At 38.9% G+C, this 24,256-nt stretch overlaps 1 protein-coding gene across 1 annotated transcript; it reads left to right on the forward strand.

Annotated features, from left to right (window-relative positions):
• The first annotated feature begins 369 nt into the window (after nt 1–369).
• On the forward strand, nt 370–19,277 carry LOC139692476 (microtubule-associated protein futsch-like). The gene is made up of 2 exons (XM_071590692.1): nt 370–6,893; nt 16,717–19,277. Exons 1-2 carry the CDS (start codon nt 370–372, stop codon nt 16,961–16,963), a joined length of 6,771 nt encoding a protein of 2,256 aa, XP_071446793.1. The 3' UTR covers nt 16,964–19,277.
• Nucleotides 19,278–24,256: the final 4,979 nt, after the last annotated feature.

The raw sequence follows: 24,256 nt of genomic DNA on the forward strand, positions 1-24,256 counted from the left end.
GCGGTCCTCGGAGTCGATCGAGCCATCCACAAAAGAAGCATGAGTTCGACCGTGGGCGTGAGGCACCAGCAGACGCAATGGTTCCCACCTCCCCTCGGGAGGTTGGGAGCGACGCCTGTGGAGGCCGCGGCCGGGGTCATGGGTCAGGAGGACAGGTTGGCCGCAGAGGTGACGCAGATGGCCTCCCGTGTCGAGGGCGCGAGGAGGGACTTTGGTGTCGCCTTCGTGGGGGAAGTGGAGGAAGAGGAGGAGGAGGAGGACGATGAAGAGGAGGAGGATTCTGAGGAAGAAGACGAGGAGAGCGAGTGCGAGGAGGTGGAGGGTAGTGCGCGGGGGACATTCCGCGTGGAGGGCCCGTGTTGGAGTGGTATGGGGGATAAGAGGACACCGAAGGAGTGCAGGGAGGAAGGGTGTGTTAAGCGAACGGAGGGGACGGCGACGGTGGCCAAGGAGTCTGAAGGTTTGAGGGAGGCCAACCTCCCCGGACGACGCCCCCGCCGGCCCTGTTCAAATTTGGTGCTCGACCCCGTGAGGTGCGACCTCATGCGGAACCTGCCCTCCTCCGGGACGGGCGGGGGGAGGCTGTTGGGCTCGGGGGAAAGGACCTCCGGGAGATGCACTCCCCCTCCCCTGGCGGACATCGACGAGAAGCCCCGCCCCTTGCCTCCCCTGCACTCCCAGCAGAGGGCAAGGCCCGTGGCCATCGTGGATCCCTCCTGTGAGGGCCCCCGGCGGAGGCTCTCAGCCCCCGCCACGGTCATCGCCAGCAGCCCCCCGCCTCCCTCCGGGGGTCCCCTCTTGGCGGGGGCCCCCTTACGACACCGGCGATGTTCGTGCCACGGCGCAGGCGCTGTCGGCGCCCGGAGCCCCAGGCCGGCCATCGATCCCCCGAATCTCCCGCCGAGACGTCATGGCGGCGGCGCCTGGGCGTCTCGTGACGTCACGACCACGTCGAATCCCGACGTGGAGGTTTTGGTGGTGGTGGAGGAGGAGGCGCGGAGGAGGGTGGCAACGGGAGAGGGAGCGGGAGGGGGGGGAGTCAGGGAGCGCAAGGATGCGGAGAGCGGTGTAGGAGTCAGGGTTTCCCTTCTGGAGGAGGTAGGGGGAGGAGGGAAGGAAGTGGCGACGGAAGGGAGGAAAGGCGCGAAAAAGAGGAGGCGGAGGCAGGAGGAGGGAGATGTGGCGGTGGTGGAGGAGGAGGATGAGGAAGTTGTGGAGGATAACGTGGAGGAGGAACCGACGGCGGCGAGCGGCAGACGGAGCCACCATCACCACCATCCGCCGCCAGCGGGAGACTTGGAAGGGCGGCAAATTCGAACGGTGGAGAGGAACAACCACCGCAAGAGATCCTGTTCATCGTCGACCACGGCCTCCTCGTCGGCCGTCTCCACGTCCTCCGCCTCCGCTTCCTCGTCCCAGCGGAGGAGGCACAAGCACCGAAAGCGGAGGAGGAGGAGGTCGAGGGCGGCCGACTCGGATGAGGAGGAAGTCGCTGCTTCCGACGCAGGGGCTCACCCCACCCCCAGAGTGAACCCCATCTTCGTGTGGGCCAAGCAGGACGACGCGGCGACGATACTCGAGGTCCTGTGCGAAGACTACGACAAGAGGAATCGCATCCGGTTGACCAAGACTCCAAACGGATGGAGGGCAATACCGAGGACCGAACGCTTTGCCGCCGCCGCCGCCAACCCCGCGACCACCCCCACCCCCGCGGCCATGGCACCGCCCTCGAACGCCGCGGTAGGCCAGCCCCCTCCGAAAGAAGCGTCCACCGGCGCTTCTTCCCCAATCCCCCCCACAGACGTCGTCGAAGGCCCACCCGATCCTTCTGTCCTCCTGAGGCTTCCGATGGCAACAACGGTGAAGACGCCCGCCAGACGAAAGTCCAGGAGTGGCACCCACGAGGAGAGGTCGAAGAGTGTGGCAGCGAAGAAGGCCTCGCCGTCGGGAGAAGGGGGTGTCCGGGACGAAATGAAACCACGTGAAGGCCCCGATTCACCCGGTCAGCCCGAAACATACGGGGGAGAAGGCCCCGGGAGGCCGGATCCGACGCCACGGGCGAACGCCCCCGCGAAAATTATCGAGCTCGAAGGAAAGTCAGATGTAAAGGCAGCGTCGAAGCCTGGACCAATCAAACCGAGAGACCAAAGACTTGCGACTAAGAAGGGGAAGAGAGCACCGATCAAAAGAAGCAGGCCTAGGAACAGGAAGCCAGCTGTGCGAAAGGTCGCCGCCATCCCCGTTCTGCCCACGCAAAAGGAGGAGGATGAGGAGGAAGAGAAAGAGGTGGCGTCCGAGGAAAGACAAAATGGGAGGGAATGCAAAGAGACAGACGCGTTGGTGAAGTCACCGCCACCGCAGGCCCCCGCTCGGGAAGTCTCTAAAGTGGGCCCTAAGAGCAGAAGGAAAGCCACCCGCGTCACAAGATCGACTGCTAGATCTAGAATATCGCGCGCGAATAGCAGCACTACGAAGAAGAACACAAATTCTCTCTCGGTCAAGCCTCGTCAACCTGCAGGTCCAGGAGCTGCCGTTAAAGAGACACTGGAGGATGAGGCTGTGAATAGGAAGGAGAAGGTGGAGGTGCTAGAAGTGGATGAGGGTGGGGAGAAGGAGATGGGCGTGGAGGAGGAGCCATTGGATATTCAAGGGACGAAGGAAAGCGGGAAAGAATCCGAGGGACAAGAAGGATTGAAGGTGGATGGAGATGCTGAAAGAGTGGGGGAAATGATTGAGGAAGATAATGTTACTAAGGAAGAGGGAGAAGATGCTGATGTTATGGAGAAAGAGGAAAGTCCTAATGATTCCTGCCTTAATTTTGAGGACACTACTGTTGAAAGACAAATTTTAGAGGGAGACTATGAAGAAGAGGTCATGAATGAGCCTGCAGAGGCACAGTGTGAGGAAGGAGAGACAGTGGCAGAGGTTGATGTTAAGGAGGGGGAAATAAAAATAGGGGTTGAAAATCCGGAGGGTGAAATGGAAGAAGACACTGCTATGGAGGAGGGCATTGGTGAAGAGATGGAGACAATCAAGGAAGTGCCAATAGAAGAAGGAAACGAAGAATTAGAACATCCACAAGAGTGTGTGGAGGAGGATGCTGAATCTGTCAATGAGACTGATGATATTGCTGAGAATGAAGTTGCATCAACAGGAGTAATGGAAGAGGAGGAAGAGTTGGTTGAAGGGTCTGAAGCTCTTGTTGCAATTGAGGGTGAAGCAATTGGTGATTTTGTTGATGAGGGGGAAGGTGAAGGAGCTGTTGAGGCGGAATTGGAAGAAGGGGCAATAATGGATTTGGAGGGGGAAGGGTCGGAAATGCTCACTGCTGAGGATGAAGAGTCTGCAATCGTGGAGGGAGAAGGAGATATTGGGGAGGAGGGAGCAATTGTTGATGAGGAGGGAGAAAATGTTGAGGAAGAGGGGGCTGGAGAGGATGAGACTGGCACTGTTATAGATGATACAGACACTGTTGTAGATGAGGTAGGCACTGTTGAAGGAGAAGCAGGTATTATTGAAAGAGGAGCAGATACCATTGAAGAGGAGGCAGCCACCTTTGAGGAGGAGGGAGCAGCTGTAGAAGAGGATGTAAACCCTGCTGAAGATGAAGCAGCCACAGCTGAAGATGAAGCTGCCACAGCTGAAGATGAAGTAGCCACAGCTGAAGATGAAGTAGCCACAGCTGAAGAAGAGCCCGGCACAGTTGATGAAGAGGGCACCATTGTGGAAGATGAGTCGGGCATTGTTGATGAGGCAGCAGTTGCTGAGGAGGAGACAATAGCTCCTGAGGTAGCATTAGGAGCTTCTGGTGGGGAGGTTGAAGGTCCTGAGGGAGATGTAACTGAATCTGAGGAAGTAGTCCCTGAGCAAGAAGGATCAGAAGAAACAGGGACTGCTGGCACAGAAGAAGAAGCTGAGGGTGCAGCAGAGGAAGAAGAAGAGGAAGATGATGATGAGGAGGAGGAAGAAGAGGATGAGGAAGAGGAGGAGGAGGATGATGAAGAGGAGGAGGAAAGTCCTCCTAAAACGCCACCTCCTGCTCACGCAGCATCAATCCCATCATTGATTCATCATTCTCAGCCCTCCTCTTCTACTACCCTCATGGATGATGGGCAGGAGGAACCTGCTGATTTGACAACTCCAAAACGAGCGGGTGATGAAGTCGATGAGCTCCCTCCTTTCAAGAAGATGAGGCGAAGTCATGTAACTGCATTGCCTCCAAGCACACGAATTACCACATGTCCAAGAAGTATGCTTCCCACTAAAGAGCTTCGCGTCCCCAAAGTTGATGGATCAGTGCCACTTCCTGCCCATTCAATGGAACCAGTGACATTTCCTAATCCCATGGTGAACTCGGATGAAAGAGCAATGGAAACAAAAACTCCTCAAAAGGATCCACTTGATCTTGTATTTCCAACATCCGAAGGTCCAAAAACTCATGAGGGAGAGAAGAATGATAATAAGGAACAATGGAATGTTTCATCATCAGTGTCTTTGAGTAGAAAAAGCAAGGATTCTAAAGTGGAGTCAAGTGGTGATTATGGTGAAAATTCAGCATTAGAACCACCGATCAAAAAAATTAAATTAGAGGTGGTAGAAGAAGAAGAAGAACAGGTAGCAGCTGACATGATAGAACCACATATTCCTGCAGAAGATAGTCATCAAATTACGCTTAAAAAACTTCTTAGTTGTTCTAAGGATGTTAACCCCAGCCCTGGGTTGGTTAATTCTGTAGGCATTGTAGTACCAAAGCCAAAAGTAGAAATTGCATTCCCCACCGAAATGAATGAGGGAGTAAGTAAATCATTTTCAAGATCACGACTCCTCGAGCTCTTGACCTCTCCAGATGCACACAAGACTTCACCTCCTCCCAGCAGGAGTACTCCTCAGCAAAGGACTCCTTCACCTGCAAACTCAGTTCCCAGTGCTGTTTCCACTCCACAGCCTCAGCTTTCTGTGAAAATCGAACCTAGAAGTGAAGAAAATGAGGGGGGAAGTGAAGATGCAAAATCAGGTTTGGAGCTTAGGAAGTTGAAAGACCTACTTGGGAGGCGAAGTGCAGCAAAGTTAGCCCTGAAGCCGATATCAATAGAAAGTTCAACTTCTTTGGCATTGAGACACATTGCAAATTCCACAGAGACGACTTTGACAAGATTGCCCACACCAGAAGCACAGCAACCTGTTTCCCTTTCAGTGCAAAGGAGTCCATCTGTCTCATCATCATCATCTTCGAGAACCGAGCCTGTTCGGGTGCCACATCCTGCTGCAAGATGTCACAAACAGCCAAAAAATTCTTCTCCATCTGCTTTCCCAAATAGCCAGTCATCAGCAAGGCGCTCCTCAGGGAGGGAGGTCAATGCTTCACCGAGGATTGACAGTTCCTTGGGGACAGAATCTGATGCAGCAACGGCAGCAGCTGCTGCCACTTTGCACAACATGCTTTGGCTGCCATACCTGGGGCAGTTGGAGATGGCTGTCAACACAGGCAACCGCGAACTCCTAGCCTCTCTTGGTAATGCCATGTTTGGTCCACCGCCTCCTGTCTCTCCAAGTTCACAGTCTGCAGCATCCCCAAGGGCTTTATCACACTTCCCCACACCCCCACCACCACAGAACCCACCGTTTGTGCATGGAAGCCCTTTCCTGCAGCCATCTTCTCTACCTCCATCTGCCATTGCTGACTACAAGTCCAGGGTGGAACTCTCTCAGACACTGAATCTGTGGCAAGACATCATGGCGGCTAATGCTTCCACTACTTTCAATTCAATGCATCAGGAAATGCTCGGACAAGAGCAATTAGAACGTAATAATGGAGCCAATGGGATCATTGGGTGCCAGCGGCAGGATACTAATGTGAATACCCACCAACAGGAGAGACAATCTCCTAGATTTCCCCACAATGGCAGGAAACCTTCTCCTGTCTCCACACCTTTATCTCCTGCACATTCCCCCACCTCAGACTTTTTCAGATACATGAATTCGGGCTCTTTCCCAAATTCTGGTATGCGAAGTGCTCGTGGCCAACAGTTGGTCCAAAATAATGTTAATAACACCAACAATAACTATGGCATTCGTTACAATGGAGGACACAGCAATAGTGCTGTTCATCATTCCAGTAAGCACAGCTTCCATGAACAAAAGATACCCAATGCTAGGCAGCCGACTCCAACGCAAATCTATCGTAACATTGAGGCGAGTAGCACTCAACTTCAACAGACTCTATCCCAAGTGGCTTTATCAAGACCCCGGAAATCTCCATCAAATAATTTACCTTCAGGTGTAGACCAGAACAAGAATTCAGTGAGACGCCAGCCAGTTTCATCTCCAGGTAGGGAGTCAATGAAAGTCCCTGTGTCATCTCCAATGGTGACATCATCCTCCAGGCAAAAACCAGCAGTAACCTGCCGCTCCCTTCTAAACCTCCTTTCCAATCCAAGACCAGATGGTTCCATAGACTCCATTCCCTTGGAGAATGCAATGGATGAGTCCTTGGCAGGTGGTAGGTCAGATCAACAGCATCAGCATGGACACCTGTTGGCAGCCCTTGCCAGGCCATCTGCCAGCCAGCCTGAGAAGAGAACTGTTGTTGAAAACAGTCGTGCCCCTCCAGTGCAGAGTGTCCTACGTCCTTATGTGATTGGTGTTGATCCTGAGAGTGAGTGTCTACAGTCTAATCGATATCCTGCCCCTCTCTCCGGAGTACCCCAGTCCCTCCTACCTGCTGGTGTCGTAGCGCAGCCAATGGACCTGTCCGGAAGGAGTGGGGGTAGGTCCTCAAAGAGGGAGGCACGTGCTATGGAATTAGAGGGTTTCAGGGCACAAGAAGTTGCTGCCACATTGAGCACAGTGGGCAGAAGCCCTCACCCTCACCTTTGGCATCCTCTTTTTGGAAGGTAAGCAACATTTTTAATGTTTGTCCCTATTTTTCCCCTTTGATTATGATAATTTTTTAAAAATGTTTAAGCATAATGTCACTCTCTAGGTGTTTTATTAATGAATAAGATGTATTTGTCAGTTATTTCAATTTTAAATATTAACAGATAATTTTGTAAAACTAAGATAATGGTGATAATACAAAAATGAACTCATCTTAACTTAATGCTGTGTTCAGTCATGGCTATTTCAACAAGCTTGTTGTATTTGGTGATAATGTAATAATAATATGGTCTAAATATGCTTCATATATTTTTATGTCCTATTTCATTAGCTTTTTCTCTATTTAATGTTGAGTAGTTAATTTTAAAGGTGCAATAAATTATTTATTTTATGGTTGCATATTAGATTGGAGGGGCTTCTAATTAAATGCTGGAAAAAGAAAATAAATTTACTCTTTGTAATGAAATATTGTAGAGGGTAATCATATTTTTCACCCAACATTGCATTATTATCGGACTCTTTTATAAAGGAATAATTCTTGTATGTACAAATTTTTAACTGTAAAATTGGAAATCCAAGAATTCATTTCCTACATGTACCTTAATGTTTTAATATTTGCATAAATCTTTCCAATGTGATTAATTTAAAAGAGGGGGTTACAGTAATTTTTAATGTTGACATAATTATTTTCTGTTGAAAATACCCTGCTTTTGGGATGCTCTTTTGTGGTACCTGCTTTGAACCTGGTAACATATGCGTCAAACATTAATGATGGTAAACTTAACTTCATTGAAAGAGTTCAAGATTGATTATTCTTAAGAATACTGGCTGAGGTTCTAGTCATATTGCCTAAATATTGTGTGTGTGTGGGTGCGTGTGTGTGTGTGCGTGTGTGTGTGCGTGTGTGTGTGCGTGTGTGTGTGTGTGTATATCAGAGTTTAATGGGATAATTCCACGATTTAAGGTTCAGTGATGGTCATCACTAACCAGGTGATTGACTTTTGGCAACAATGAATGCAGTGATTTTACATGTTCCTTGTACTAATTACTAACTGCTGATTTCTAGTTTGCTGAAGGTAACATCACTCTTATTGAAAGAAATTGAAAATACTTGGATGGACATTTGCTGTCATTTATTGGATAAAATCATTATCATCAGTGCAGCATTTTGATGTACTATGCAAGGTCCTGCTAAAAGTTCCATTCCTTAATTTATGTATATATTAGCAATCATATTTATTTACATAAACCAAGCCATTACTATTTAAGGGTATCCTTCTGAAATTTGTGTTAAGTGGTGCGTGATGTGATGCTGGGGAATTGTTGTCTGAGATACAAGTGGATGTTGTATTGCTATCAAATACTAGTTTCCTTTTCTTATTCTTTTGCTCTTTATTTGTTTGTGTCTTCATTAAGTAAAGGTTTCATGAACATTCATTATGGTGATGCTAGTCATGCTTAATGTCATGTCTCTTTTGGTATTTGCTTCGCTTAATTCATCATTTAAGTAAGTTTTCTTTAAAATCGTTGAGTTTTTATTTGAGAACAGTTGAGAGTATATTTAGACATTATGGCACAAATATAGAGTATTTGGTATTTAGAAAAAAAATTGCCTGCTAAATAATTCAAAGAATGTTAAGGATCAGTGGCTAAGAAATGCCAATGTTGAGCTCATTTAAATGGCTTTTTCGTCTAGGAGGTCTTTAAAGAAATGATTCAATAATGGCATATGTAACTTTTGACTACCTCACATGCAGAAACAGTCATCATACCTGAAATTATAGATTCATCAAAACTAATTCACTAGTCATGGCATTAAAACTACTAATGAATGGGTGCATTCTTTAATAACTTTAAATAGCAGTGTTGGATAGAATTTCATTGATGAATACCCACATGCTATTTTTTTCTTTGTTCTGGACTTTAGTTTCTGGGTTAGAGGTGGCCACACACATACATAACTCATATATGGCTTCATTATAATAATGGCAATTCTGCATGCTTTTTTCTTGCCAGTAGAACAAAACTGCAGTATGTCAAAAGCTTCTACAAAAGCATCTAAGTTCTACTAAATGGGTATTACCATTTCATTATTTTCAACCTTCTTTTCTCAATAAATAGAATTGCAAGAGAAAATATTTCTATCCAAACAAATGTCTCAACTCCATTTTGTCCACCAATAACAATTCTTTAGTGTGCACGACCTTACTTGACAGAAGACAATTTTCTAATCCTAATTAAGACATTATTCTCTTGTGGTTTGAGACCTTAAACATTCAGATTGGGTATATAAAGGGTATTTTTACATCTTTGATTCTAGCATATCAGGATTCCATTTTAAAATACCTATATTAATTTTGAACCACCTTAAAGTGCAGAGAACACATAAATTGGTTATTTGTCTATTCCCATGTCACTTTTATTTTTCTTTGAGGCATTTAATGTCATATTCATTTTTAGAACTGCCACTATAGGACTTGAATTTTTAAAGGAAAAGTCATTTGAAAAATGTATTCCGTAGTCATTGATAATAATTACTACATGGCTGATAATAGAATGGATAATCGTATGGAATTTTTCAGTACTTTAACTATATCATGCAGATTTAGTATCAGGATTATTAAGATGCAAGGTGGTTTGCTCATTGGTTATTTTCTCATTATTTTCATCCCAAAAAGGAATCTTAGTGCTTACTTAGCTTACATAGGTTTTCAAACACAGTTTTTGGCCACAAAAATATAAGATATTCATAAAATGTAATCCATAGTATTTTATTAGCCCTTATTTAATTTGGGTATCATATATAATTGAAGGACATAGGTATTATTTTATAATTATTTCTGCATCATAGGCCTTTGGAAGAAATACAGCATAATCATTTGAATGTTTAGGAATCAAATTGCATAATATTTAATTTACTGTCATCACAATTAAAATGGACGTTTAGCAATTATTCAAAGAATTCCTACCTGGATACAAAATGATTTGTTGAATTTTTAATGGCTTGGTATATTTAATAACTAAGTTAATATAAACAATAGGCTAACCTATGTTAAATGCCTAATACCTATTTCTGATCATAACCTTTATGCTAATGCATAGCCAAATATTTTTAACTGCAGAGGACTGCCAGGAAGACTTTAATTGCAATTGTCTCTGAATGGAAAGTGGAACATTGAGTAGTCATTTTGATTTTATCTATAATAATGGCAATAACCATTTTTTATTTATTTATCTGCTCTCACATGAGACCCTTAAATATAGAAAGCACCTATGAGTGATTAGATTTTGAGTGCGTAAGAAGTCACATGAAGTTTCTTACTTTGTGACTCAATCAATTTGGAATATTTAAAAATTTTTTGTATCAGTGGCATCGGATGTATTCTTCCTTATAATGTCCAAATGAATAATAAAATGCTGGCATACCATACATGTAAGATATTTATCCATTTGATTCCAAATTTGACGCATACATGTTAGTGTTAAGACATGTTCATTTTCATGTCCACTCCTTATTATGTCAACACTGAAAAGCATTTTGCATTGATTGGTTTTAGCTTAACTGAAGAAAAAGGGGAAGATATATTTCAAACTGTACCTCTTCATTCAACAAAGTTGATTAATATAGTTTATTCAAAAAATATTAAAATAGTGTTTTGAGTATTAATTTTGTGTTTTGATCATTATCAAATCGCAACTTTCCTCTTTTCTTTATAAATCATTTTTCAATCAATCTATCTCTCATTTTTCTAAGAGTTTTTTAAACTCATGATTATTTAATGGCACATGTCACTCCATCTACTTGAGCAAAAACATCTTCTCAGCATTAAAATTTGAATCTGAGCCAAAAGCCAAGGCTTCTAAAGTTTATGAGACCTTTCATGCGATATGCACTGATTGCAAGTATGTGATGATATGATATTTCAATTATTTTCAAATAATAAAATTTGTATAATGTTTAGAATGATTTCAAGACATACAGAAGATTCATCTAAGTCAACATATTGAAAATCCTAATATTAACTTAAGATCAATCAATGCTTCATTCCTTAAGATCTTTACAAATTATACAAAACCTTTTTATGGTTTCTTTGTTGATGAAAGGTGCAAATGAATAAGGAGAGCTACGGGTACAATTTCTGTCACAATTCAGATGCTTGAATTTAAAAGATATGGTGCCATTTCAGAAATGTACAGAAACAACTTTTATGTTTGTTTCAATATCTATTTATTATTATAAATAAGCATTATATTTTTGATTGGTATCAAGAATGAGGCAGTGAAACTGTAAAAATTATTTTCTAAGTTAAAAAAATATTTCAATTTGATGGTGATTTTAACATTAACATCAGTCTATCAAAGGGATATTGGGTGATGCAGTTGCTTATTAGGTGATCACAAACTGTAAATTCACTTATAATTAATAAAGTGAATTCATCTCATCCTAATTTGGGAAAAATTAATTTTAAATACTTTAATATACCCTGTATTTATATAGTATTTCATCAAGCTAAGTATGCCCTGAATGGCTTGTACTAATTTGTTTGTGATATATATACACAAACATAAGTAAGTAATCATGTAAGGGGCTAAGAGTTTTCTTTTCAAATTTACTTATTCAAAATGATGGACTAAGGATATGATGAAATTGACAAAAGATATCTCAGCCGGCTCACTGGGGGCTATCCTATTCCCAAAGGACTTGAGTCTGTGCAGTCACTGATGATAGTTGAGATTATAGGAATGTCACTTCATGGAGGGTAATAGTATTTTAAAAGCATTTATCATATTTATTTTAGCAAAACACAATTTTGAGATTTTAGGCACTGTGCCTATGTGCAAACGGTGTAATGACTCTGATATTTTAATGTGTTGTGAGCAGAAGTCACTAAATTAATTATAATCTGACAGGTCTTTTTCAAGTAAAATTTAAATTCTTCAGTTGATGAAAAATCAGAGTAGTCCTTTGAGGAACTCCAGTCATCTCTATCTCTGCATCCTTTGTCAGTACAACTAACCTTGCATGAAGTGCAGCCTATGTTAAAATCCTCCCCTTTAGGAAATTCTGGGGAAATATTGTGATTTTTACTTCATTCTCTAAGCACGTTGTTTTTGGCTATCCATAAATATGTCATGTCATGTCCACATATGCCCACATATTTCATGACACATATAGAGAGAAGGGCTCCGGCAAATTGTGATGAGCTGAAATGAGGGGAGGGGGTAGGTGATTTTCAAATAAGTTTGGAACTACTTATGAAGTACCTTAATTTTCCTCAGTTAACACTACAAGGGCAAATAAAATTAATAATTTTCAGTCACATTGCATTTAGGGTCCAAATTGCAGTTTATTATAATGAACAGCATCCTTTGCTGTGTGAAAAACTTCCTGGGACAAGTAAAAGGAAAGTTCATTATAAAATAATGGTGGCATTGAAGATTTGTTAGAAAGTGGGCTTATAGAAGTTGAGAACTATCTTTTGAAATCTTAATTGTGTTTCCAATCTAATGCTCTGTGAAAGAGTCAAAATTTTTTAGTAATTTGAGTGTTAATTGAGCAATAATAAATGAAAGTCCAATTTTGTCATACCTATTTTCATTTTCAGTAGGTATTTTGTCTGTATTTCATACTAGATTATTATATCTCCTATATTAAAAGTATTCATTCCATTTTGAGATCAATCTAATGATCTAGTCAAACATAAACAACCACTCTCTCTGCTATTGAAATTTAGTTATTATATCAGTATTCAGCTGTAATATTGTTCACTGGCAGACCTCTTAAATTTAAGATGATGTGTGCAGGAGATATGATTACGTGGCTTGCAGAAATTGATGAGCAGAGAAATGGGCTTCATATCTGCAGTATTCCTATCATGTCTCAAACATCCAGGATATTTCTTTCCATATAATTTATGGTCATGAAAATGCAAAACCATAAGTATTCCTTTCTGGAAGAAATATTGACTAGAACTACAGGAGACCTATGATACCTGACCTTTACGCTGTTGATTACTCTAATCTGCTGAATCTGAAGAGCATTCATTAATGTGGACCAATCTGCTAACAGATCTCTAAAATTCCTTTGTGATTATCCTCAATTTTCTCTAGGGAATGTTGAAGTGTTAAAATCATGAATGGTGGCTACATAGTAGCCTTTATTGGAAGAAACCAATGTCTCTTTCTCGGGCTTTCTGTGCAATTTTCATTTTTATTGCTCAGTTTATAAATTAATAACTTCAATTTGTGTTTAAGATCTTTGGATGATTGAAGCTGAAAGTTATATATGTGAAGTTACCCAATGAGAATTAGGGAATATTAAGATTATCGGCTGGTAAGGTAATGTGGGCATGCAAAAATAAATTTTTCCAGATGTTCCCGTTTATTTGTTTTATTTAAAACATTTACAAGGGAAATGAGTATGCATAGCTGAATAAAGCATGTTTAATTCGCCTTGTGGTTTGAAATGCATTTTAGGCTATCAGCGAAACGATAATGTGTGATGCCAGGGTTTATGGTACTATTTATTTACACTTGCTGCTTACCCACACTTGATGTATGCTGCTTAATTTATCATTCTTTCTTGTAGTATTTGTTTTACATATATAGCTAATGTACAAGCATGTAATTTGGTAACTGCTCAAGCAAATATTTCGATTGTGATCAATTTCTTTGATGCAAAGTAGGTACGTGGTAAACTAAAATTTTTATAATTGGAAATCAGTACCTACTCCATAAAATTTAAATTTTGAAAATTTAAAGTAAGTCACCCTGTTGGGTGAGAAAATTGTCTCTTACATGCAGAAGTTAAGAAGTTCTTGTGTGCATAAGGTTTTCTTTGAACTGTTAGAGAAGAAAATCAGCTGGATTAATCAGAGCTCATATATATATATATGTAACTTTTAAATGGCTGCCCAAAACTGCTTCGATAAAAATTATGCATGTATGTTTTACCCCAGCGAGTTTCATTACTTTTTACTCTGTAATGGCTTGGGTTTCTTTGGCTAATAGAAATGGTATTGTAAAAATATGGAACATATGCTTAAAAACCAATGACGAAATCATCCCAATCACATACTATGTTTTAATTTATTCATTCCTGATCCATAATTTTTACTCACTATCTATCCTTCCTATTGACCCTTCCAAAGCACTGATGACTGATGTCTTAATTGTATCTTGATTTGCAAGTGTTTACCATGATGTGGCATTATGAATGTCATGGAGTATCTGATTACAATTGTGTTGATGGATATTACATTATCTTGTATTGGATGGATGGATTACATTATCTTCTATGTTCCATAAGCTAATGTTTTACTAATTATTAATCATCATTTCAGCTCCCTGGTAAATATACATATTACATGTATTCTTTTAATGGGCTGGTATTCTGAATAAAATAATGACATTTGGCATGCAACTGTAGTATTCAAGATCACTATTTTAATGAATATTATGGTGAACCTATATTACGGTGAAATAGTGACCAGGGTCAAAACAATCACCAAGTCCTAGCCTCATTCAGAATAGCAGCCAATTTGAAACAAATCAATGCAATTAGATTTTTAACTGCAAAAAATATTTTTGCTGCCAATAAACAGAGAAAGTGCTGTTTTATGCTTTTTGGCTTTGGCACTATTCTTAGTAATATATGTGTATGCATGTGTTATGCTGCCTGATTGTCATTTATTACCAGATCGTAAAATAATTGAACTCCCCAATTTGTTCATTTTAATGGAAATTACAATTTACTTGTGTTTGTTGAAGCTCCTGAGTTAGAGTTTAATGGATGTTTTAATTAGTTACCTACTTGCAAAAGGTGAAATGAAATTTTGTGATCGCAAGAATTATATGCAGTAAATAATTCACAAATTTATTTTTTTAAATAAATTATATATATATATATATATATATATATATATATATATATATATATATATATATATATATATATATATATATATATATACACACACACACACGAGGGTCATCCGGAAAGTAGTACCCGTTCGTGCCGCATGAAGTGCTGACGACGTGAGTAGCCGCTGGACGAGGTCAGATAGCTTCAGTGGCTTGTCTGCCTTCTCTGAGCCAAGTTGCGTGACGCTAGCATTGCCTGTGTTGTTTCTGTGATTGTTTACAATGTTTAAAAAAATTGAGAACGCCGCCAGTTGTGAAGTGAGGGCAGTGATTAAATTCCTCAATGCAAGAAACGTTCGCCCATGTGATATTCATCGCCAATTAAAGGAGGTGTATGGAGACAATGTAATGGACGAGTCGTCTGTTCGGCGGTGGTGTCGCAACTTCAACATGGGGAGGGGGAACACACACGACGATGAGCGTTCGGGGAGACCGTCTGTCATTACAGACCAACTGGTGAGCTCAGTTGACGAATTCGTGAGGAACGATCGGCGCGTCACAATTGATGACATCTGTGAGCATTTTCCCAATGTTTCTCGAACAATTGTTCATGAAATTGTTAAACACCATCTGCATTATGCAAAAATTTGTGCAAGATGGGTCCCTCGCGTATCTCAATGAGCTGGCGGCGAAGGACTATGCAGCAGGAATACAGAAACTTGTCACACGTTATGACAAATGCCTTAATTTGCTTGGAGATTATGTTGAGAAGTAGTTTAAAGTATCCTCTTTCAAATAAAATTTTTTATGTTTGTTAATATTTACTTTTGTGTCTTTATTTCACGAACGGGTACTACTTTCCGGATGACCCTCGTGTGTGTGTGTGTGTGTGTATATATATATATATATATATATATATATATACACACACACACACACACACAGTACAAGTAATAAACACAATTAGATATGCCATATTATTTTAATTGTAAACTGTCTTCAAAATAAAATTTAGCCTAAATATGTGCTCTCTAAAAAAAAGTGTGAAAAGTTCATCTGAAACTCATTGCTAGTTTCAAAAGTGATATTCTGCTTTTCCATTTGCAGTAGGCGTGACTACTTTTATGGAATATTTCCTTCTCCATGAAAAATCCAGTAATTAGTGCTTCTCTCTTTTTTATAAAAATCTGTTTGCAAATTCCTCTTTAGCACAACATATAGGTCCCATTTGACAATAAATATTGACATTTATTTTTTAGAATTTCCATTTATCAATTCCCCTTTAAACTCTTGAGTTTTCCTAAAAACCTCCTATTTAAGATGCAACTTGCATTGTATTTCCTAAAATGGATAGCTAATTTAGTTATCATAACATATTTTTTTCATTTTTTCATCCATATAAATTTTATTTCATAAAATTTTCATTCGTATAAATTTAATTTTTTTTAAATTTTCATTCATATAAATTCGTGCTTATTTATGTAAAATAAGGTAAATATTTATTTTACAAATTGACTCTGGTACTACTTAACCGAAATTGGTACAAGTATATTTTACACAGGATTAAACTCGTTAAAATGAGATTTTTGTGAAAACATACTTGATTGATTTCTGCATGTTTGTTTTACCTGTGTGTTGTAGCATAAGATCTTTAATACTGAATGCTTAATCATTTTTTGGCTTTAAAGTCATATTATTTTCACAATAGTGGTAGTTTCAAAAAGTGTTGAATTCTGTTATTTTTCTCAGGGATGACTTTCATCATACGGATTCAGTGGTCAAAAAAATTGCATTATTTATGCATTGGGAATAAATTTTGGGATATAATCGTAAGGAAGTGGTTTCCCTGAGCTAATATCAGAGTTCAACACAGGTTTAGAATTCGTGTAATCCCTAATCTGATTGGAAATCCATTGTCTAACTCAAAATCCTTTTCTCTCATTTTCTCAATCCATTTCTGCTGCTTATGTAAGTCAGAAGACCTGTGACCCCTGGCGCTGGAGGACAGTCGCAGTCAATGGAGACTGACTCCGAAGTGGATGAACCATGCCACTACCTGGATGAGGAGCAGCTGGGGGCCTCAGCGAGTGATGATTCGGGAAAACAAATCACATTTTGCTCCCTCACGATGATGGCTGATGTATGGCCAACATATCCATTGTCCTCAGATGCATTGTGTTTACAGCCTGGCCAAAATGTATCTACTGCATATTCCCAAGTGTGAGACTAGATTGTTCACTTAATCCTGTTACAGTTTCTACCACTCAGAAGTGATCTCTCTTTACAACTCCCCCCTTTCGGTGTTCTTTCTGAGCATTGGTATGTCCATTATGTCTTTTCAGCTCGGTTTTATGACGCAAAAGCATTGGGACTTGTGCACATAAGTGATGAGCGGAAAACCAGTGATAATGCCCATGCAAAATGATTGAATTCCCTTTTCTCTGAGACTAATAGAAAGTGTTTCTTCATGAAATCCAGTACACCAGCATGCATCATGTAATGAGGTGTAATTTTACACTTGACTGTGGACTAGAAAGACCTCAATTGGTTTGCAATGGGAAACTTTTGACGCCATACTTTTTTTAAGGTTAGTCCCGAAGATTTTGTCATTTTTTTTCAGCATCTTGAGAGAAAAAGTCTATTGTACATAATAGTCAAATGTGTGCATTTATTCTTTGTACACGTGTGTGCCATTTCTTATCCTTGTAGGAATTTAAGTGAGAATATATGATGTGTATTCATCATTGTACAATAATGTGAACATATCTCGGTAATGTTAGCAGCATAAGGAAGTGTAACATTCCGGATCATAAATGAGTGATGGTAATTTTTTACAAACACTTCTAAATGATGTTCCTTCAAATTTAGAATGAATAATGTTGGTTGGATAAGGAATTGTTTTTTAATATTTTAAGCACAGTTCTTCCGCTGAATGTGAATGTAGTTTTTATGAAAAAGTATTATTATTTTATCAGATGTTGATAAGTCATCTATATACCACAGGGTTATGTTGGCTTCATGGACCACAGCTGTGGAAGCTTTTATGTTGTCAGTGTTTTTATGACCGTAAAAGATTTGTTGTTCAAAGTACTTTAAAGATCAAAATTTGATAGTTTTGTGTAATGTTCGAAACTTTTATGAGTTAATTGATGTATATAAGAACAGTACCTATGTTACTATTTTGTTATTCTTTAGACCAGCTGCAAAGTCATGCATTAATAATGTTGAAACCTGCCAGGTGAGTGTTAATTGTTGAATGTAGTTTATCATTTAGATATAAATAGTTGCCCAAGTTTCTACTGACAGCAGCTGCAATGCAAAAGAAAAGTGCAAACATTAGTGTTTTTATTTGGGTGTTTTTATATATTAAAAAGCACAAAAGAATTTGTACTGCTTAATTTTGTAGAACTTTCATAGGAACCTATGAGTTTTTTGTTATATGAATAAATATTTCATTTTTCAATTTGACAAAAAATTTGATATATTTGAAGAGAGGTAGACTGTATGTATGGCATTTGATGAAGTGTTGCATGAATATTTTCTTAAAGAAAGAGAGTGAGAGACAATAATACAGGAGTATATATAATACCAATATATATGCATCTACATATATAAATATATATATATATAAAGGTGTTCTGAGGGAAGGAATGGTCCATGCAGCTACAGTTCATATATTGTGATTTCTTTTTTTTCCCTTTTGGTTTTTTTTCAAATGAATGTTTTTTTTAAACAAAACCTTTTATAATGAAGCATTGATGTCCCAGGTTCAACACCCAAAATGAGAGATGTACCTGTCACTACCTCTTTATTGTGTTTGACCCAATGTTCTTTCATGATCTTTTGGCGTCAAAAGTTTCCTACTTCCTTTGCTATGGGTGGGAGCTCTAAATCCAAAGTGGCTTCTCAACCTATTCTTAGGAAAATAAACAGTCCACACGGGTAACGTTACTATATTTCATCTCTTTCCCTTGAAAAATCTCAAGTCACTGTTATTTGCTAATAATTTCATAAAATAATTAGCTATATGAATTTTTTGCTGTCCATGTTGGGAACAAAATGCATATCTGTAAAAAAAAAATCTGTTTTGCTTAGATTATTAGTTTGGCCATTATCTTTTTTATTTTACTATATTTCCACCAAAGATGATTAATGTTATGATGTACAGATTTTGAAAGTTAACAAAAAAGCTTCCTATATACGACATCTAATGGAGTGAGATATGTGTGTGTTTGAAACTTGTGATTTTAATGACTGTGAGTGTGGCAATGGAAATGGCATCGTCGATGAGATGATGCGTTATAGCCATTGCGATTGTTAATATTATTATGCTGATTAAACTTGTATGAAGTGAGCAAGAGTGACATGAGTGTAAAAAAACTGCTAACCTGTCAATCTGATCTGTGATCTGTTCAGAAATTTTCCCTAGAGAAGTCATCTGGTTCTGAAGATAGGTTAAAAGGAAAGAATGAAAGACTTTGTATATATGTATAAAAACAACAAGGTCTATAATAAAATATATTATGTGCACCTACTAAGTAAAGGTACACTCAAATAACTTGAATGTTTTAATTTTTCAGTTGATGAAACTGATTTTTTTTACCTCCTGCAACAATGACAATGTCTATAATAAAACAAAAAGGTCTATTGTAAAATATATTGTGTGCTCATACAAAGTAAAACTACAGTCAAGTGCTTGAATTTTTTAATTTTTCAGTTGATGAAACTTGAGTTTTTTTCCTCCCAATCTCAAATAGAGAAATTATCTCAAGAAGAGCACATATTTTTATTTCCTGAAGTTTACATGAAGTATAATTTTAGTGGATGGTTCAGTTACAAATTATTTTGCTAGTGAAATAAATGCATGCGGTGATTTTAGCTCCACAGATAACTGGCTTTATTTCTGTCAATGGTCTTTCGATTGATTTTAATAATGTTGCCAATTTGCTTAGCATTGGAAAATATTTTTTTAGAAGTTAGGTTATATTTTATAAAGTTATAAAAGTTATAGTTTTATTTTAAAGTTAGGTTTATTTCTAAACCCTTGAGAATGATGCACAAAAAAATAATCGCAATATTCAGTGGACTATATTTCGTTATGCAGGGCCTGCATTTAATTCAAGGAAAAGTATTTTTTCTTTTTAAAGTATGTTCATTTAATTCAGAGTAATTTTAAAAGTCTCATGAGACTTTTTGATGCCTACAATTTGTGAACATTTCATATCATGATATGTTTTTTTCAACTTTTTCTCAATATTTCCTCACAAGACTTTCATTTAACTGCAGAAGTCTTTTCTTCGTGGCATAGTGAACCTTGCCTTGAGATGTGCATTTACTTTGAATCCTAATTAATAATTTCAATGTTTATAATAATCATAAATTAAATTCCTTGTCCCCATTTTTGACCCAGTTCATGTAGTCATCGAACACACTTATTCATGAATTAGAAGGCATTTTATAATGTGAACCGTAGGTTGTGCAAAACATGGTACGAATGTCAACTGTGATAAAATTGCAGCATCAAACATAGTTCAAATTTGATGGCTTACTTTTTTGCAATGCATATATGACCTAATTATCCATATAATGTTTGTTATACCCACACATTCGGCAATCTCGAACTACTCGTAATTTACAAATTTGTGCACAAAATGGGAAGTAATTATAAGCACACATATGTATTGTTCCCTCTCAAAATTTTCCAGTTGAAACCTAATTAGCTTCAGCATGGCTTGCTGTTCAGGCTTTTCTATCACTACATATTGCTGAGAGAATTCGAGAGGCATGAAGGGTGAATGTAGAGCATTTTCATTGGGAATAGGACGTTGAAGACTGTGGTATAGGAAAGAATGTTAGGTAAGCGAAGTAGGGGCAGGAAAAGGATTGTCATGCTAAATGAGAAGGGAGAAAGGAAGAATGAGAAGTTGAAGAAGGGCTTATTGAGGCGTCGGGTGTTTGGTCCTGTTTTCTTGGGAGAGGTTGTGCAATTTATCGGTTTCAAGTCTTTCCCCATCCGAAAACTGCCTTAAATGGTTGACTTCCTAATAATAATTATAATGCATGATTACCGCAAATGCTATATCCTTGGACGTAGGCAACGTCGAATTTGCACACACTCCCCTGCCGTTTAGGCAACAAGCACTGCTAGAAACGCCTGAGTCATTCTTGTCAACACTTGGCATTATCGTAAGAAGTTCGTGAATCGTGAATAAGGAATTAAATACCCCAAAATGAACTGCATTGGAGGGGTGTTTCACTATATTCAGCAGAAAGAAACAAAATGAGTTTTAACCCCTACAATCATGATAGTTCGCCATAATCAGAATATGTAATAATAAGAATTTCAAACAGAAAACTAGCCATCAACTCGTAAAAGTGGTGAATCCCATTGAAATCTCAAATGAGCGAAGGAATAAAAATCTTCTCTGCAAATGCTGAGAGATGTGAAAACAAATTCATTTTATGGTCGGTTTTTATGGTTTATGGTATGATCATTGAATTGTAGTCACATAAAATATTTTGTTTCAGTATGGCAGCAGATTCATTCACCTCAGTCAATAAATAGATATTATGCAGTTTAGTTTCATGAAATACACTGATAACCTTTAATAGTCAGTTTACTTTCAAAGGAGAACATGACTAGTAATTATGTCACTGGCGTTTGTCTTACTCACAAAAATCTTGATAGATCAAACAAGTTAAGAGTCATATAAAGTGATGGTATTTCTTCACACTCATTAGTGTCCATTTTTTGGTAGAATGATAATGGTTACTCTGGGATGACCAGCAATTGAAAGCATTGGTACTACAGGGGTAAGTGCATAATTTGAAGGAGGATATAATTAAGGAAGTGGACAATAGGTGGGAGATAAATCCAGCTTGGATGAAATATTATGTTTAATGAAAGGAACCAAGTTAATGCAACACCTCACTTGGATTTAAGTAGCCCATTAAGTACCCACCACTAATTTCAGGTCTTATCCTGCTGTTTGCAACAACTCCAGTGTGTTTTATGTACCAATGCCGCTGATCATTAATTAGGCTACAGTTGATTGCATACTCAGGAGTCCCAGTTATGATTTGCAGTTATGACATTGGTAAAAGTTACATGTTTGTAGTAGTTTGAGGTTTATAGGTATCTTCACCGGGCCCATCCTCTTGACTACATGTCATCCATATAAGATTGAGTCTGAGCTTCCTCATCTATGCACAGTTTTGAAAAAAATATCTTTGAGTTAGTTGGTATATTTGTCTTCCTGATGATTTTCACTCTTTTGAATTTTCCTTAATTACTGGCTTATTTCACCTGTTGTTACTCAAAAAAAGTTCAATTTTCAACTCCTCCAAGATGTATGATTCTAAATAACGAATATGAATGCCCCCTACCCAGACTCTTTCTGCATCTATGAATAATTCTAGAGTACACAACACCAGAACAGTAGATCATCATTCAATTTTATATAGTCCATAACTATTTGCAAGAATATGGCATAACACATTTGGAATTCAAACATGTTCACTCTAGAATACTCTACCAATAGAAATTATGCAATTCCCATTTTCTGTGAGAAAAAGAGACTAAAAAAATGATTCTTGCTAATTTTGTACTTATAAATGTGAAAGTTATTTTAAAATGTTTATTAAACAAACTATAATACTAATTTAAAAATATTATGTAATTTTATATTTAAAACAATTGATTATTTGATTTCAATCTAATGGAATTAAATAAGTGCATAGGTACATTTGAAATCAATTCCATATCATAATTTGAATGCATATTAATTGTTTTAATTAGTTTTGTTTATTATGTAATTAATTACTAGCACAAATATTCTTCCTTAACTGTCTAGAAAAATTATGTTTTTGATGATTTTGCGTGACAGATATTGAACAGCTCTGCAAATGAAATTACCTGATGTCATTCTCCTTCTGTTGGTAATTTAATGGTGGAGAAAGCAACTAAAAATTAAAATATAATTAAGTTGATATGTTGCGATCCTTTTGTACACTGTGCATACTTTGATGGAAATTTATTGAAGCAACTTGTATTGAACATTCATTAGATCCATATTGGAGGGTATAAGCATTGTCTGTGTTGATGATTTCTGCTTAGCCAGTCAAGTTTTGTCTAGGCTCCGACTGAATGATTGCAAATACAGTAATAGGTATCACTGCGGTTCTTTCTCCCTCTGTGGCCAGCTGCTATTTTTCAGAGCATCATTTCAGATCTAAAACATTTGTAACATCACACATTTTGTCTGTAGAAGCCCATATCTTGCTGATATTTATGTCAGATGAGGGAAAAAATCACTAATTTCACCGAGAAATATTTTAAAAAGCCTGCCCAGAAAAGGTTTTAATGTTAAGTGGAGGGTGGAAGAAGTGAAACTATTGGGAAATAGGCAAACCAACTGTCTTCTTTTCTACTCATTGAACTCGTTTCTTTTCCTTCGTTTTTTCTTAAAATTTCTCCTCTCACCTTTCTTTCTCCTTTAACGCCCATCCATGTAGGAGAGAATGTATCCAGGGAATGTATCCATCGTTGGTTTGTGACGATTCAGGTATGTTTTGTATTAAGTAACCTACCGGTTAAGTTAGGTTTTGGATGGACACAAACAAATAAATATTTTGTGACTCCAAACAAAACACAATCCAGTGAACTGGAATGTCGGAGGAACCGCGGCCGTCACCTTACGAAACCCTAGGGTTTCGTAAGATGACAACCGCGGAAGCCTTGCCTCTCCCCCCTGCCGGGCACGACACACGGCCGATTGGACCGAGCCCCGTAGTTGCCAGGACTCAAAATCTCTGTATTGTCCATCATTTAAATCTTGGGAATGATAATTGAGGTGGTTTCCCGTTGCCTTCCTCAATAGTGTTCTTAACGTGACACCATAACTCAATGGCCGCCTCACTGAGGAGGAACAGACGCTTCGTGGACTACCTTTCGTCTGGCTCCTAACCTTCGACCTATCTGGCATGGGTGACCCTACCAGGAGCAATTACCAATACTTCCTCCAGCACACCTCTAGGGGTCGCCGGAACGCAGAAGCCTTCCACCACGTCAAGGCCGTAGTCCATGGGAGGGTTAGGTATGTTTAGGTTCTTGTGTAGAGGCCAGAGGACAAAATATTTTCAATTATAGTTGTAGGGAAAGAGCCAGAAACACAAAACATGAGAATGACAGAAGAGTGGTATTCAATCGAGGAGAAACGATATCGGCTTGTGACTGATTTTAGGAGTGGACTGTGATGGAATATGATCAGTAGCGTTAAGTTCCACGCGTCATTTTGCTGTAATCCTTCGCGTTTGAGTGCAGGTTTCATTGGATTTGATTCTTTTTCAGACATTGATTTCCCCTTGCACTGCGAATCTCTCGAAATAATAATCAAAATTAGTTAAGCGAAAAGTCCAATAGCATATGCCGAGATTTATGTAGAAAACTCCGCCTCAAGTGAAACTTTCCACATTAATTTTTAAATTAAGCGTTTTATTCCTTTTGCTTATGGAAATT

This window comes from Hetaerina americana, unplaced genomic scaffold, assembly GCF_022747635.1.
Source record: "Hetaerina americana unplaced genomic scaffold, ioHetAmer1.1.p SCAF_4, whole genome shotgun sequence".
NCBI lineage: Eukaryota > Metazoa > Arthropoda > Insecta > Odonata > Calopterygidae > Hetaerina > Hetaerina americana.

What these genes read in the sequence shown, in the direction of transcription:
- LOC139692476 (XM_071590692.1), top strand. Translation starts at nt 370, where the DNA reads ATGGGGGATAAGAGGACACCGAAGGAGTGCAGGGAGGAAGGGTGTGTT. An exon ending in TGGCATCCTCTTTTTGGAAG is followed by an intron (nt 6,894 to 16,716) that starts GTAAGCAACATT and finishes TATGTAAGTCAG; the next exon opens with AAGACCTGTGACCCCTGGCG.